At 51.6% G+C, this 16,443-nt stretch overlaps 1 protein-coding gene across 1 annotated transcript; it reads right to left on the reverse strand.

Moving 5' to 3' along the window:
* Window positions 1–1,203: 1,203 nt before the first annotated feature.
* On the reverse strand, window positions 1,204–2,136 carry LOC306815460 (olfactory receptor 14A16-like; the record flags this gene model as incomplete). Its single annotated transcript, XM_079332017.1, has 1 exon — window positions 1,204–2,136. One exon carries the CDS (start codon window positions 2,134–2,136, stop codon window positions 1,204–1,206), a length of 933 nt encoding a protein of 310 aa, XP_079188143.1.
* Window positions 2,137–16,443: the final 14,307 nt, after the last annotated feature.

Raw genomic sequence — 16,443 nt, forward strand, 5'->3', positions numbered from 1 at the left:
CCAGAACAGGGAGCCCCACACCCAGACACAGCAGCCCAGATGTGCCCCCCTAGCCTGTGGTCCCTGTGGCAAGAGAGCAGCAGGAGGCACTGCAGGAGCCTGCAGACAACTCCTGAAGCACTTGTAGGATGATCTTGCTTCCCAAGGGATGTTCCCATGCTGCCAACTCATGAATTGAAATGGGGAGTGGAGCCAGAGAGGACAGAGATAACAGGGATGGGCTCTTTGCAGGGGAGGGGACAGGGATTGGGAAAGAGATAGAAATATGGATCAGGAATGAGGAAAGAAAGCAAAGGGGGAGGAAAGGAAATGCCCACAGCAATTTGCGGGTGGCTGCCAGTCAGCCCTGGCTCTGAGCAAAAACATCTGCTGTGGGACAGGAAACTCACAGCTCATGGAACAAAATTTCTGGCTGACTTTAGAGGCCATGACAAGCCTGAGTGGTGCCCCTCCCATTCCCTAGCCCTTGCTGGCCCCATGGGCTGATGGTATTTGTACTCACTCAGCTCCATCTCCCCACAGCAGCATCATGGGGGTGATGATGCCTGCTCTGTGCAATGCAAACAGGAGCTCCTGAGCCAGTGCTGCCGTGTCTGTGCCTCCAAGGATGCGGCACCTGTGTCAGCTAAGGGAGAGGCCATTGCTGCAGGAGCCTGGAGCCCCCAGGCCCTGCCCTGAGGTGTCAGTGCTGCCTCAGCAGTGCCCATGGCCTGTCCCTGCGGCAGCCCTGACACTGCCACCCCCAGGGCTGTGCCCGGCCCCGAGAGCACTCAGGCCCTGCAGCAACACGAGGGGCAGGAGGGCAGCGGGGCAGTGGCACAGAAGCAGCATTGGCAACACCAAATGCTGCTGCTGCTGGGCACAGTTGCTGTGCCAGCACTGATCTGCCCCAGCTCTACACATAGATATTGCTGCTGCAGATCCAGAGGAGGGAACAAAATGGGGATCTGCAGTGAAAACTTTGCTGGGAGACCCTTTCGTTCATTTAAGGCCCTGAGAGTGCAGACCCACATTGCCACATTTTGTGGCCACAGGGAAAGAGAAGAGAAACCAAATTAGAAATGGCACAACCAATGATATTTCTTTGTCGACATTATTAATGAAAAAAGGTAAAACAATGTAAGACAATCTTCAAAATGAAACCAGCAAGAAGTGTCAAAAATGACTTTTATTACAAGTGATTTTCAGAAATTGACCTGTAGTTTAATGTTCCTGAAAGCAGCCAGTCATCAGTGTCCACACTGCAGCTTTGAGCTCCTGGTTCCTCAGGCTGTAGATGAGAGGGTTCAGGGCTGGAGGCACCACCGAGTACAGAACTGACAGTGCCAGATCCATGGATGTGTAGAAGATGGAGAGGGGCTTTAGATAGGCAAACATGCTAGTGCTGACAAACAGGGAGACCACAGCCAGGTGAGGGAGGCAGGTGGAAAAGGTTTTGTGCTGTCCCTGCTCAGAGGGGATCTTCAGCACAGCCCTGAAGATCTGCACATAGGAAAAAACAATGAACACAAAACATATAAATGATAGACAGATACCAGCAGCAAGAAGCCCAAGTTCCCTGAGATAGGATTTGGAGCAGGAGAGCTTGAGGATCTGTGGCACCTCACAGAAGAACTGGCCCAGGGCATTGCCATGGCACAGGGGCAGGGAAAATGTATTGGATGTGTGCATTAGAGCATGGAGAAAGGCACTGGCCCAGGCAGCTGCTGCCATGTGGGCACAAGCTCTGCTGCCCAGGAGGGTCCCGTAGTGCAGGGGTTTGCAGATGGACACGTAGCGGTCGTAGCACATGATGGTCAGGAGATAGTACTCTGCTGAGATAAAGAACAAAAGGAAAAAGACCTGAGCAGCACATCCTGAGTAGGAGATGTTCCTGGTGTCCCAGAGGGAATTGTGCATGGCTTTGGGGACAGTGGTGCAGATGCAACCCAGGTCAGTAAGGGCCAGGTTGAGCAGGAAGAAGAACATGGGGGTGTGCAGGTGGTGGCCGCAGGCTACGGCGCTGATGATGAGGCCATTGGCCAGGAGGGCAGCCAGGGAGATGCCCAGGAAGAGGCAGAAATGCAGGAGCTGCAGCTGCCGCGTGTCTGCCAGTGGCAGCAGGAGGAAGTGGCTGATGGAGCTGCTGTTGGACATCGCTTCACTCTGGACATTCTGAGATGTTGAAAGAAGACTTTAAAAAGGTGGGAACAAATTCTTTGAGCCAATCCTATGAAATATTCTTTAGTATCCTTACAAATTATCTACTCATACTTTGGTTGTAATTTGTAAAATTTTTTTATTTTTGAGTTTATGGTTTTGCTGCTGAGTTGCTGGCTCAAATTCAGCATTGCTCTCAGTCAGAGCATTTAGGATCCCTTTGGGATAAAAGGCCTCCCTGTGCCCCAGTGCAGTCAGACCTACCTGTCCTACACATCTGGCATTTGCTCATTACCTCCTGCTTTTACAAGGTTCTCACCCATAAAATTTTCTTAAAAAAACTTTTTCAGATTCCAATTTCAAAATTAATCTCTCTAAACCCCCACCTTTTTTCCTCTACAGATGGACAGGGAGGAATATCCAGGGCGGGTGTGACTCTCTACTACCTGGTGTTGTGCCTACTGGGAGCTATTTCTCTGCAACCAGAGTTTGTCCCTGCTAGTGCTCCCAGAGCCCAGCCCAGCCCTGGGGGTCAACTCTGCCCTGCACACCCCTCCCAGCACAGGGCACTGCCCAGGGGCATCTCCCTGCCAGCAGGGCCTTAAGGGCACCTCAGACAAACTGAGATGCTGCAAGCCAAGGTGCTGCTGCTGTCTGCAACCAGAGGAGGGTGAGGAGGCACTTGGTGAGGGAGATGTGAGGCAGATCTGCTGATGCCCAGTGAGAAAATGCAGGAGTCTCAGTGACACAGACACACCTGACCTTGAGGAGAAAGCTGAGAGCAGCCCTGGCCATGCAGCACCATCTGCACAGTAGGAGGAATCTGCCCTGATGGGGGTGGCTCCTTCCACCTTCAACTTCTCCCCACTGTCTATGGGAAGCTGCCAGGCAGGTTGAGAGCTGCCCCTGGCTGGTGGCACATGCCCTGGGCTGGCCAAGAGCCCTGAGGGCTGCAGGAGCTGCTCTGCAGGACAGCCCTGGGCAGCCCTTGCTGCAGCCCCAGATTCACCCCTGCAGCCGTCCCTGACAGCAGGAGCCATCCTGCCCTGTTCCTCTGACAAAGCCCAGGGCAGCCCTGCTCTGCAGCACATCCTCCTCCTCCTCCTCCTTCTTCTGTGCCTCAGACAAACTGGGAGAATCCTTCTGACACATCCCCCAGGCTGTGGGCTGTGCTGGCTCCAGGAGATCCCTCCAGGAGCACAGGGAACATTGCCCTGCACCCCCACACTCACCATGTCCAGGGCTGTGAAGATGTTTCCCCAAGTGAAGTCTCAGCTCAATCTCTTCCCAGTCCTGATTGCCTTTAGCCTGTCTGTGCCTGGCTCCTGTCCCCTCAGTGCCTGCAGGCAGTGCCCTCAGCCCTGCTGGGCTGGGAGAGGAGCTGCTCCTCAGCAGAAATGTCTATTTGAAGCTCTTCTTGGTTGTGCCTGGGAGCGGCCTCTGTGCCAGGAGACCAGCCCAGCTCAGCAGCACAGACACAGCACAAGGATTTTAATGACCCTCAAAGGGATTTGGTGCTGTTTACATCAGATTAACTCCCTCAGTGGGTTAAAGAAACTTCTCAAGACTTCAAAGTTTTATTGGAACACCAAATTTTCCTGATATTTAATGGATTCTACTGAGGGATATGTCTGTGAAAGTTGATCAAACTTGGCTATTTTTCAGTGCCCCCATACCCTACTAAATCTTTCCAGTGTGTCAAAATACAGGCTAAAGGACTGGCCTTAGAAATCTCCTTGCTTTGTCTAGTACTCATTACCTCCTCCTTCTTGTCTTATCCTGTTTCCACCTAAATCTCTCTCCACACAGCCTCACAGTCCTTTCCCAAGCTTTCTCCCACACACATGCCTGAGTTGCAGGTATTGAATGTGATTTGCCACACACAAACTTTAGGATCTTAGGTTCAAAATCAGCTTGGTTAGGATGTCTCAATTTACACTGAGGGCATAGACCTTGTCATCTCTCAGAGGAACAATAACAACGTTTTTCAAAATTCTTGCACTGTAACAGTAACCATGCAGAGTGCCAACTTCTAGAAGCCCCTAAAGGCTCATAACACCCACAAAATCAAGCTGTTCCTCTTCTCTCTTGAATGTCCAGACCCTCTTGTGCAGACTCTTCCCAGTCCAAAGCTACCAACCTCCCTGCTGAAGTTCGATATATTCCATCCAGTTAACAACACAGAAAACACAGGAAAAATTACCAGTTTGCTGCAATTGTAACTTTTGTCACAAGGTGGCAATATTACTCTAAAATACACAATGACCAGTGGCGGCAGGGGACCGGTTAAGCCCGAACACCGAGTGTTACAGGGAATACCGTCCACCTTAAACAGGAATTACCCACACACAACTCGAATCCAAAAGTCAAAATCACTGCAGGGAAGGGTATCTCTTTATTAAGGGAGAAAGCATCCGCCTCTTGTCAACACAGCACACAGTATACAGCATTTTTAAATGATCACCGAATCGCTTTGCTCTTCTCCAGCCGTTTCAGTTTCCCAAAACGAAAACACAGATCCAAGCTCTCGCTCGCTTCTTCCTAAGTACATCTCACCAGTCACACAAACAGTCATTCACAGAGGCAGGACCCAATCAAAATAATGATTAAAATAGCAGCAATAAACAAGGATTTGCCCAGTTCACCCAATGAACTGCTGGTGGATCTCCCTGACAGAACAAACCCTTTCTGTGGCCACTGCACCCTCCCGATGATTGCAAGAAAAACTGCCCAGGCTTGTGCTGAGAGAGAGTGTCTTCTGCGTCTTGTCAGCTGCCTTTTATCCATGTGTAGGCCTGTGTGCAGCATGTCTTGTCTGTCTCCATGATGAGCAGCTGGGGACCGGAGGTCCCTCCAGGAAGGTCACAGAGACATCCATAGCCCAGGTTGCTCTTGCAGCCAAACAAAGTTTCTCATGGCAAACTCACCAATTGTCAAAGAATACAGGACTCTCCAACCAGTTTGAGTTAGAAAGTAGTATATTTATTACAATGCTGGGCAAGTCCAAAAGAAATCTCCCACAAGGATGTGCAATATACCCAGGGCTTTTGCCTTATTTTTTCCATCAAAACCTTACATATACATTTAGTTACCCAATATGCCTATAGATATGAGTTACCTAACACCCCATAACCTCACTTTTTATTAAAATTAGCTCAAAGTACTTTTGCACAATTCTTGCACAGTTCTTTCCTTCAAATGGGTCAGTGGTTGTTTGAAATGGGTCAGAGGTCTCCTAATGATGAAGTCAGGGAGCCTTCCTTGCCTTCAGCTTTTCACCTTGGTCTTGTTCCTAGGTTCTCAGGCCCTTTGACCATAGTTCAAGTTCCCAACCTGGTTCTGGCTGGTTCAGGGCCCAGGTGCAGTTATGGTTTCTTCACTTCAACAATATTGCAACTGCCCAACTTGACACAACAAAGCCAAGCAAGTAATTTATTTTCTTATCTCTACTGGTTCAGCCACTGATTATTAATTTTCTACATTGATTCTACTCTGATCATTATATGTATAGCTTCTATTCCTCAGCTAAGCTATTAACCCTTTGATATTTGCCTCAGAATGATGATAGATACAAACACAATCAAGGTGTTGTATCAGGATGCTCTGCCTGGAATGCAGTGAAAACAGCTTGAAAAATGCCCTGTTAGCAAAGATTTCAGTGGTGGATGGAGAAAGGTAGCCATGCTGCTTTTGAATGCTGAGGAAATGCTATAACCAGCCTGACTCATTTAAACTCTTCCTGTCCTTGCTGGGATGGGGAGCCCCTCAGCCTTCCCTGCTCCAGGCTGGACAATCCCAGCAACCCTCATCCTCTCCTCACAGCCAAAAGGATCCAGCCCCATCCTGGAGGCCCCTCCCTCACCCTGCTCCATCTGCCAGAAACCTTTGCTGCCCTGGTGAACCCAAACCAGGCCCAGTGACCTGGATGATCCCCGTCCTTGATGTCCTGGTCACTCAGCCCCAGCCCCTTGTCCCCGTGTCAGGCTCTGGGGTTGATTTGTGAAACATCCTTGGTGGAAGCTGTGGCCCAGGTGGAACTGGGGGAATCCAGGGGAATGGTGGATCCTGCTGGGCATGAACAGCACTGGACTTGTCTGGGTAAACTGTGAGGGGGCTGAGGCATAGTGGTCAGCCAGGGTCACCTCCTGCAGGCTAAACTGGAGGCACTGCAGGTCAGGGACAGCCACTCTGTGTCTGGAATGCTCAGCAGATGCTCAGCTCAGGCAGCTCCTGCAGCCCCAGGGCCAGCCCCGCTGCCCAACACAGCAGCAGAGTTGGCCCTGGGGCTTTTCAGGCAGCTGCTGCTGCCCCAGGGACAGGGCAGCCTCTTGCCAGGGCTCCTCTGCACCCCAGGGGCTCCTGCTCTGCTTCTGGCACATGCCAGCTGCCCACAGAGCCTGTGCCAGGGGAACACGTCTGTGCTGGCCTGAGCAGCCACTGCTGCAGCCCCTGCCCTGCTCCCAGAGCCCAAGCTGGGGCTGCTGCTCTGCAGAGCACGGGGGCTGTGCTGCCCAGGGCCCTGGGCTGCCTCTGCTGGGCTCTGCTGCTCAGCCTGGGACACAGAGGCAGCTGATGGTGCTCCCTGCACTGACCCCCTCCCACACAGGCTCTGCTGGGGCTATGGAGGAGCTCAGAGGAGCCTGCCTTGTTCCAGGGCTGCCAGATGGTCTTGGGGCTGCCCTGCATCCTCCTGGGAAAGGTGCCTGAGGCTCAGAGCACTCAGTGCCCAGACTCCTTTCCTTGTGCCTGCTGTATCCCTGGGGCTCAGAGCACTCAGTCCCAGACTCTTTTCCCTGTGCCTGCTGTGTCCCTGGGGCTGCAGAGCTCTCCTGGGTCACAGCAGACATTCAGTGCTTGATCTCGGGGTGACTCCAGCCTGGACAGGCCTGTGCCCAGTGAGTTCCATAAACTCCTGACCTGATGGGATGGGCTGTCCCTTGGGGATCCTCTGTGCTCTCCTGGCAGGTCCTGATTTCCAACAGAAAAATGCATGCCTGCCACCAGAGCCATCACAATTTCCAAGCCCCAGGCAAGTGACTTGGAGATCATTTGTCATCTCCATGGCCACTGACCAAGACAACAACGCCTGACCCTGCCCTCAGTCCCTGAAGTACCACAGTGGGACTCTGATCTCACGGCACTGACTCCAGAGACAAACAAGCAAAACAGTGCGACTCTGCAAAATCCATTTATTTGGCTTCTCGTGGAGACTAACTTCGTAAAAACACCTAAGCCTTTGGGCACTGCACTAAGGAAATCCTTTTGCTGGTGGAACTGTGCAGGAGTCCAGCTGTGTCCCAGCAGTGCCCATGGCCTGTCCTTAACCTGTGGTCACAGCATGGACACACAGCAGGACACTGACCAAGCTGCCAGAGCACTGCAGCCTCAGACGAGGAAAATAAGGAGAGGGTGGAAGTGGAGAAAGTTCAGCTCTCAAAAGACCAAGTGCTGCTGCTCCCTGGCAGGGCTGCTGGGTTGGGACTCTTTTTCTCTTTACCACTGCACATAGACACTCCTCCTGCTGCTGAATGAGAGATAACAGAGGGAGGATATTTGACAAATAAGTCTCTGCAAGAACATTTAATTTATTTAAACACACAGAGTATGATTCCAAATTTGCACAGTTTGTGAGTCAAGTTAGAGAGTGAACTCAATAAGGGAAGATGACAAAATATTCAGGGTGAAAATAATCACAAGAAAAAAGTAGAAAAGCGTGTCCCCCCACTCCTAGCACTATTAAAAGCTTTGGAAGGCAGGCTTGGAATGTAATGTGTTACATTGAATGTGCTGCAGAAGAAAATAGAAAGATTTTAACTCAAGAAAAGCATCCAGGTATAGCTTTCCTTGGGCATCCTTGAACTCCTGGTTCCTCAGGCTGTAGATGAGGGGATTCAGAGCTGGAGGCATCACTGAGTACAGAACTGACAGTGACAGATCCAGGGATGGAGAGGAGATGGAGGGGGGCTTCAGACAGTGCTTGTGAAAAGAGACACCACGAACATGTGAGGGAGTGTGGACACTGCTGAAGGTCTAGGCACATTTTAGCTAGGTTTTTTTCCCAAGTTCTAAGTCTTTTTCTCAGCCCATGAAACTTTCTCAGCCTCAGCTAGGATTTTTCCCAAGCTAGAGACCCCTTCATTACTGTAAACATAAGACAATGAATCATAACAGAGATAAACACCTGCAAGGTCCCTGAGAAAGCCAGGGAGAAGAGGTGTCTCTTTGTCTGACCAATGTTTTTTCTGTATTTTGTTTTGCACTAACTGCCTTATTTAAACAATAGTTTATTTCAATAAATTGCTTTCTTGCTCTTTGCTGCACCAAGCAAGAGAGTGTCTTGTTGCTGCTTTTTCTCCGCTCTGCAATCTTTCTCACGCCAACAAGGGAGGAGGCTGGATAGGGCTCTGGCCACAGTCTGTGGCTACAGCAAAGGTGGAGAGAAAAAAAATGAGAAAGGGTAGAAATAATGACGTTTATCTGCGGACAATATTTAAAACAAAAACAAAGGAGAAAAAAAAAAACCCACAACAAAATCAACAAGAAATATCAAAGATTACTCTTATTACAAGTGATTTGCAGAAATTGGCCAGTAGTTTAATTTTTTTTAAATCCTCCAGTCATAAGTGACCACACTGCACCCTTGAGCTCCTGGTTCCTCAGGCTGTAGATGAGGGGGTTCAGGTCCGGAGGAACAACTGAGTACAGAACAGACAAGGCCAGATCCATGGATTGGGAGGAGATGGAGGGTGGCTTTAGGTGAGCAAACACTGCAATGCTGAGGAACAGGGAGACCACAACCAGGTGAGGGAGGCAGGTGGAAAAGGCTTTGTGCCATCCCTGCTCAGAGGGGATCCTCAGCATGGCCCTGAAGATCTGCACATAACTGAAAACACTGAACACAAAACAGCCAAATCCTAAACAAGCACTAACTGCAATGAGTCCAAGTTCCCTGAGGGACTTGGACTGTGAGCAGGAGAGCTTGAGGATGTGTGGCAGTTCACAGAAGAACTGGCCAAGGGCATTGCCATGGCACAGGGGCAGGGAAAATGTATTGGCTGTGTGCAGCAGAGCATGGAGAAAGCCACAGGCCCAGGCAGCTGCTGCCATGTGGGCACAAGCTCTGCTGCCCAGGAGGGTCCCGTAGTGCAGGGGTTTGCAGATGGACACGTAGCGGTCGTAGCACATGATGGTCAGGAGGGAATGCTCTGTTCCAAGAAAGAAGAAAATCAGAAACACCTGAGCAGCACATCCTGAGTAGGAGATGTTTGTGCAGGTGGTGGCCGCAGGCTACGGCGCTGATGATGAGGCCGTTGGCCAGGAGGGCAGCCAGGGAGATGCCCAGGAAGAGGCAGAAGTGCAGGAGCTGCAGCTGCCGCGTGTCTGCCAATGGCAGCAGAAGGAAGTGGATGACGGAGCTGCTGTTGGACATTTGCTGTTTCTTGGCACAGGGATCTGTAAAAACATTAATCATGGAATAGTTTAGTTTGGAGAGGACTTTAAATATCCCAGCCCAGCTAGGTGGGACTTTCCCCCCACTGCCTGCCCAGGGCTCTGCTGTCTGGAGCTGTCCCTGCCAGCAGCTGCTTCCCCATGCTCAGGGCTGGGCCCTCCCACTGCTGCCAGAGCCCATCCCAGCCCTGGGGGTTCAGCTCTGCTCTGCAGACCCCACCCAGCACAGGGCACTGCCCAGGGCCAGCTCTGCCTCTGCAGGCTCTGATGGCAATATCACAGCAACCCTGAGGAGGCTGGAAAAGTGACAGTGATGCTGCCTGTACGGGACTTTGTCCTGATTTCTCCCTTCACCTTGTTTATTAAGATGTAGAGAATTTTTTTTTTTTTTAATTTTTCTCAACCTGAACTGAGAGATGAATATCAGTGTTCTATTTCCCACCCTGGCAACGCAGTGAAGTAGATATAATAACAGCTCCTGCCTTGCTGTGCTCCCTGTATAATCTAATTCAAAATATTCTGGAGTTAAATGTCATGCTTTAGGAGATCACTACAGGAGCTGCAGCTGCCTTGTCCTGCAGCCAGAGGCTTCCTGTGTCAAGGGCTGGGAGTGATTCTGCCCCAGTCACTTGTGAGCATCTTCTCAGCCCTGACTGATTGAAGCTCTCTGTGCCTCTGTACTGTTCCTGGGATGGCTGCAGGCAGTGCCCCAGCCCTCCTGGGCTGGGAGAAGGGCTGCTATTCAAGAAAATTTGTGCTTTTGAAGCTCTTCTTGGTTTCCAAGGGCTCCTTCTGTTCCAGGAGCCTGGCCCAACTTAGCAGCTGAGACACAGCACAATGACTTTAATGACCCTCTCAGGGCTTTGGTGCTGTTTGCATCAGACTCAGTCCCAGAGAGAGTGTTCAAGAAGCTTCTCAAGATCTCAAAGTGAGATTTAAAGTCCAAAGTTTCTTGAAATTGTAATGGGTCCAGCTGAGGGATATGATTGAGAAAATGTCCCCAGGTTCCAGTTAGAGCAGAACACTGGAGGCAGTGACAACAGCTGGGAACAAACAAGGGAAAGTGTGTCTGATGCTGAGCAAACCTGGATGTGTAGAATGACGTGTCCACATAAGGTTAGGGTTGGACCACACTGGACCAGAGCTCTGGAAAAAATGATGCCCACTTTAACACCAAAGTAGTGGCAAGAAGTCAGTCTGCTATTTTGGAGCTTTGGTGACAGGAGGGCCTCACCAAGAAGTCAACTGTTCCATTACGGAACCTCAAGGAACAAAGCGGCCTTTTGACACTGTGGTGCTGTTCTATGGGGCTACATGGAACCAAAAATCCATTTTGACACAGTGGGGTCACATGGAATCTATGGTCCATTGTTATACTGCTGATCCAAGGAGGCCATGGTGACACTGTGGAACCTCCTGCAGCCATGGGTGCATTGTGACACTGCAGGGCCTCACAGAACCAAGGAGTCCATTGTGACACTGCAGAACCTCACGGAACCATGGTAACCATGTTATACTACAGGGCCTCATGGAAAAAAGGGTCCATGGTGACACTGCGGAACTATTGCTGAGAGTATGAAAACTCATGGAACCAAAAGTCCATCCATTGTGACCAAGAGACCACTGTGGAACTGCATGGCACCGTGGATCCAGGGGGCCATTGTGACACTGTGGGGCCTCGTGGCACCAAGGACATCACTGTGGCTCTGCTGGGCCACATGGTCCCAAGGGGCCGGTGTGAAGCAGCAGGGCTGTGTGGAACTAAAAGGCCATTGTTGCATTACAGGGCCTTGTGCAGCCAAAGGCCCACTCTGATCCTGCAGGGCACCGTGGATCCATGGAGACTATTGTGGCACTGCCAAGCCCCATGGAATCATGGAGACAATTATGATGCTGTGGGTTCCCACAGAACCAAGGGGACATGAAAAAGGTCTGGCATGCTTGGCCTCCCATGGACCACCAGACAGGTCAAGATGAATTTTGCATGACAAACACTGCCTCTCATCAGCTCCTGGAGCACTGGGGCTCTGGGCTTTCCTTCCTATGGAAAAGAACTCTCTGTCCTTCCTGGTGTCCATGGCCAAAATTAGTACCACAAGGGTTTCTCTCAGACAAAAGCTGCCATGACAACCAGATATGGCTGTCTTTGTCCCTGGTGGTCAGCTCTCATCTTCCCCTGAAACACTGAGTCTCTATTCCTTACTTCCTATGGAAAAAACCTGTCTTTCTCATCCAGGGCCAACGGCCAAAACTGGGATTTGGCCTTCCAGATTCTATCTGTCCAAGGATTGCTCCCAGGCAAAAGTAGCCAGAACAGAGCGGTCTGGCTGGTGTTTTTCCTCTGGTGATTTTCTTAGATTATGAGCTCAATGTTATCAATTGCAAATATTTTGGAGAGGGCCCAGAGAACTCCCAAGGTGAGGTATGCAGGCTTCAGGCACACGACCACAGTATAGGGACAAAGGAGCTCTGTGCTCAGTGGAGTGGAGACTGAGGACAGTGGAGGAGAGCCATCAGAGTGCTTAAAGAGCTGTTTCAGAGACACTTTTTATATAGTGTAAAACAGCCTAAGAAAGAAAGAATGAATGCAAAGTGCAGCTGGGATAGTCCAGACTGGATGCAAGATGAGAGGGATTTCCCTCCCAGGGCAGGGCTGTGGTGCAACACATCCCCTCGAAAAAAGCTTGAGCAGCCCAAGGCTGCCCATGTTCTTCTTCCTGCTCAACCTGGCCCTCAGCAACCTGGGCACCATCTGCACCACTGTCCCCAAAGCCATGCACAATTCCCTCTGGGACACCAGGAACGTCTTCTACTCAGGATGTGTTGCTCAGGTATTTCTCTTTTTGTTCTTCATTGGAGCAGATTACAACTTCCCGACCATCATGTGCTATGATCTCTACATGTCCGTCTGCAAACCCCTGCACTATGGGACCCTCCTGGGCAGCAGAGCTTGTGCCCACATGGCAGCAGCTGCCTGGGCCAGTGCCTTTCTCCACGCTCTGATGCTCACGGACAATACATTTTCCCTGCCACTGTGCCAGGGCATGGCCCTGGGCCAGTTCTTCTGTGAACTGCCACAGATCCTCAAGCTCTCATGCTCACACTAAAACTTTAGAAAACTTCTTGCTGTTATTGTCTGTTTAGCACTCACTTTCCGTTCATTGTTTTCTCGGATGTGCAGATCTTCAGTGCTGTGCTGAGCAGGGATGATACAAAGAGATTTCCACCTGCCTCTGTCACCTGGCTGTGTCTCCTGTTTACCAGGACTGGGTTTTTTGCCTGCCTGAAGTCCCACTCCATCTCCTCCCCATCTCTGGATGTAGTGGTGTCAGTTCTGTACTCAGTGGTGTCTCCAGCCCTGCACCACCACACCCTACTTATCACACCATTCCTGATCCAGGCCAGAAGACTTTATCCTTTTTGGGCACCTGGGCACACTGCTGGCTCATGTACAACCTGCTTTCCATCAGTGCCCCCAAGTCCCTTTATGCCTGGTCACTGTCCAGCCACTCTGTCTTCAGCCTGTAGTACTGAAAGAGGGTGTTGTGACCAAAGTGCAGGACCTGGCACTTGGACTTGTTAAACCTCACCTTGTTGGTTTGGGCCCTGGATCCAGCCTGTCCAGGTCCCTCTGCAGAGCCCTCCTACCCTCCAGAAGACCCACACTCACACCAGCATGGTGTCACCACAGTCTTACGAGGCCCTAGAATGTCACAATGGTCTCTATGATTCTATGAGTCCTTCCTTTGTCACAATGCCTCCTTGGTTCCATGGGACCCCTTGATGTCCCAAAGTCCCTTGGATTCCTGGCCCCACAGTGTCACAAAGGCATTTTGGTCCCCCAAAGCCCTGCAGTGCCACAGTGGATCCTTGGTTCCATGAGGTCTCACAATACAGTAATAATCTCCTTGGTCCCACAGTGTCTCAATGGCCTCTTGGTCCCAAGAGGCATCACCTTGTCAAACATGTTTCCTTCATTCCCTGAGTCCATGAGGAGCAGCACTGGCCCCTTGGTTCCATGAGTCCTCTGAGTGCCACCATGAATTCCCTGGTGGTGCAGTATCACAATGAAGCCCTGGTTCCACAAGAACCTTCATTGTCACGAGAGACCCTTGGTTCCATGAGGCACCACAGTGTCACAATTGTTCCCTTAGTTCCAAGAGTCCTTGCAGTGGAACAATGGTCCCTTGATTCCATTGGGCCCAGGCTCTCACAAGTCTCTCCTTGGTTCTGCAGGGGCACAATGGACCCTTGGTTCCACAAGGCCCTGCAGTGTCACAGTGGCCTCTGTGGTTCCACGAGGACCCAGAGTGTCACCATGGACTCCTTGCTTCCATGTAGCCCCACAGTGTCACAGTGGCCCCTTGACTCTGTGGTGCCATGTCGTACACAGTGTCACCAGGGTCCTCTCAGTTCCATGAGCCCCTGTAGTGTCACAATGGCCCCTTGCTTCCCCAGGGCCCTGCAGTGTCACAATCATCACAGAATCACCCAGGCTAGAAAAGATCTTTGAGAGCATCAAGTCCAATCTGTGACACAATACCACCTTGTCACCCAGACCATGGCACTCAGTGCCATATCCAGTCTATCCTGAAACACTTCCAGGGACTATGACTCACCCACCTCCCTGGGCAGCACTTTCCAATGCCCAATCACGCTTTCAGTGAAGAATATTTCCTAATGTCCAGCCTAAATGTGCCCTGGTGCAGTTAAGGCTTTGTCCTCTTGTTCTGTGACTGTTCACTGAAAAAAGAGCCCAACACCAACCCGGCTACACCCTCGTGTCAGGGAGTTTAAAAGAGTGATGAGGTCTCCCCTGAGCTCTTCTTCTCCAGGATAAACAGCGTCAGCTCCATCAGCCACTCCTCACTGTCCTTGCATTCCAGACACTTCAACAGCCTTTTTCCCTTCTCTGGACATTCCAGCCCCTCCATGTCCTTCCTAAATTGGTGGGCCCAGAACTGGACACAGCAATCAAGGTGCTGCTTAAGCAGTGCCAAACAGGGAAAAAAAATCAATGCCCGGATCCTGCTGGCCACACCTTTCCTGACCCATATGAGTCCCAGGGGGTGGATGAGGGAAATGCTGGGGAGGGAGTAGGGACAAAGTGTTATAGATGGTCAGTCTTCAAGGATCTTGATTTTCATATCCATTCAGACTGCACTAGAAAGTGCTGGGGGTCAATATCAACTGGAGATTGCTGATATCCATCTAGAAACAGGAAAAAACAACAAGACAAAACAGTTATCTCTCCATTTTTTTAAACATACTACATTCACTTGAAATACATTTCTGAAATCTGTTTAATTAACCACAAAAGAATTGCAAACTTAAATTACTCCCAGGGGCTTTTCTTGTTTGGGTGTTTTGAACAAATGTTTATCAGCGTTTGTCGCTGAATTCCTGAACTGAAGAGATCAAGAAAGAAGAGAGCTCTGGACTGGAAAAATTCATCAGCAGCCTCCAAGTGACTGAGGATCCATCCTCATCAGAGCAGCAATGAACAGAAATGGGCACAGCTTTGTGGCTGCCCCAGCTCTGGGATGGGCCCGGGGCCTGGAGCAGGAGCAGCTCTGCTGGGCCCCAAGGCCGGGGGTGTTGTGCTGGCCTGGGCAGATGGGATGGCAGCAGGGGCTGCAAAGCTCTCAGCAGCTCAGGGAGAGGGGAGCAGGGCACACAGAGAGCCTTATTTTGCCTTGGCCAAGCACCTTGCCCGTGGCTGGGGCTGAGTCCTGTCTGAGCTGCAGCTGCTGCTGTGCCCTTGCCAGGGGCTGAGGCTGTGGGGCCCCTGCCCAGAGCCCCCTGCCCTGAGCAGAGCTGTGGGGCCAGAGCCGGCTGGGCTGTGCTGGGGAGAGGCCCTTGGTGCTGCACAGAGCTCAGGGCAGCTGGCACAGCTTGCAGGGAGCTGGGCTGGCCTGAGAGATTCTGCCAGAGACACCAGCAGTGTCCATCTCAGCCTGGCTGAGCGTGCAGGGGCAGGACTCAGCCCAGCCCTTGTGGGGCAGGGCCAGCGCCTGGGGAAGGCATTGGAAACAGGCAAGTGGCCATGAGAGGAGGCTGCTCTGTGCCCTTGGTGGCATGCACAGAGCAGGGAGGAGGGCCAGGATATTTGTCAGCGCCAGCCTCTGTCCCCAGCCCTGGCTGCTGAGCCCAGGTTTGCCCTGGGCTGAGTTTGGCAGTGGCCCAGCTCCATCCTCCTGTGGGGCTCAGGGCTTATTTCCAGCCATGGCCAGCCCTGCCCGGCCTCTCTGCTGGCCCAGAGCCCGACAGAGCCCGGGGCAGGGCTGTCAGTGCAGCCCACAGGTGCCACGGGCTGTGCAGGAGCTGGCAGAGGCTGCCCAGCAGGGAGGCCATGGGGGACAGAGCCCCAGGGCTGCTGTGGCCCCACGGCACAGGGGCCGTTCCCACCCGCAATGCTCCTATCCTGTGCTGGGCTGCACAGGGGCTGAGCCACCATGGCTGGGCCAGCAAGCTGTCAATGGAGGTCAAGTTGGCCATTTCTACAGTAGAACCTTGTGGAGGAGGCCGTTTTGAGTGGCTCCACAGCTCAGGAATCCAACAGGGAGGAGAAGCCACAGAGATCCTGCGCAATGAGTGGGATCATTTAAACCTCATTGCCTTGGGCTGCTCCAGACTCCTTCTGCGTGATGTGTTGCACCACAGCCCTGCCCTGGGAAGGAAATTCCTTTGTCTTGCTACCAAGCTTGGGTCTCCTGCTATGCTGACAATTGATCCTTTGTTCTTAGTGATTCCATTGCATCACAGTGGTCCTCTTGGTTACATCAGACCCAGCTTTGTCATACTTGAACCTTGGTTCCATGAGATTCCATTGTATCGCAATCCTCTCTTGGATTC

The sequence above is a fragment of the Erithacus rubecula genome (genome assembly GCF_903797595.1).
Source record: "Erithacus rubecula genome assembly, contig: scaffold_137_arrow_ctg1, whole genome shotgun sequence".
Classification (NCBI taxonomy): domain Eukaryota; kingdom Metazoa; phylum Chordata; class Aves; order Passeriformes; family Muscicapidae; genus Erithacus; species Erithacus rubecula.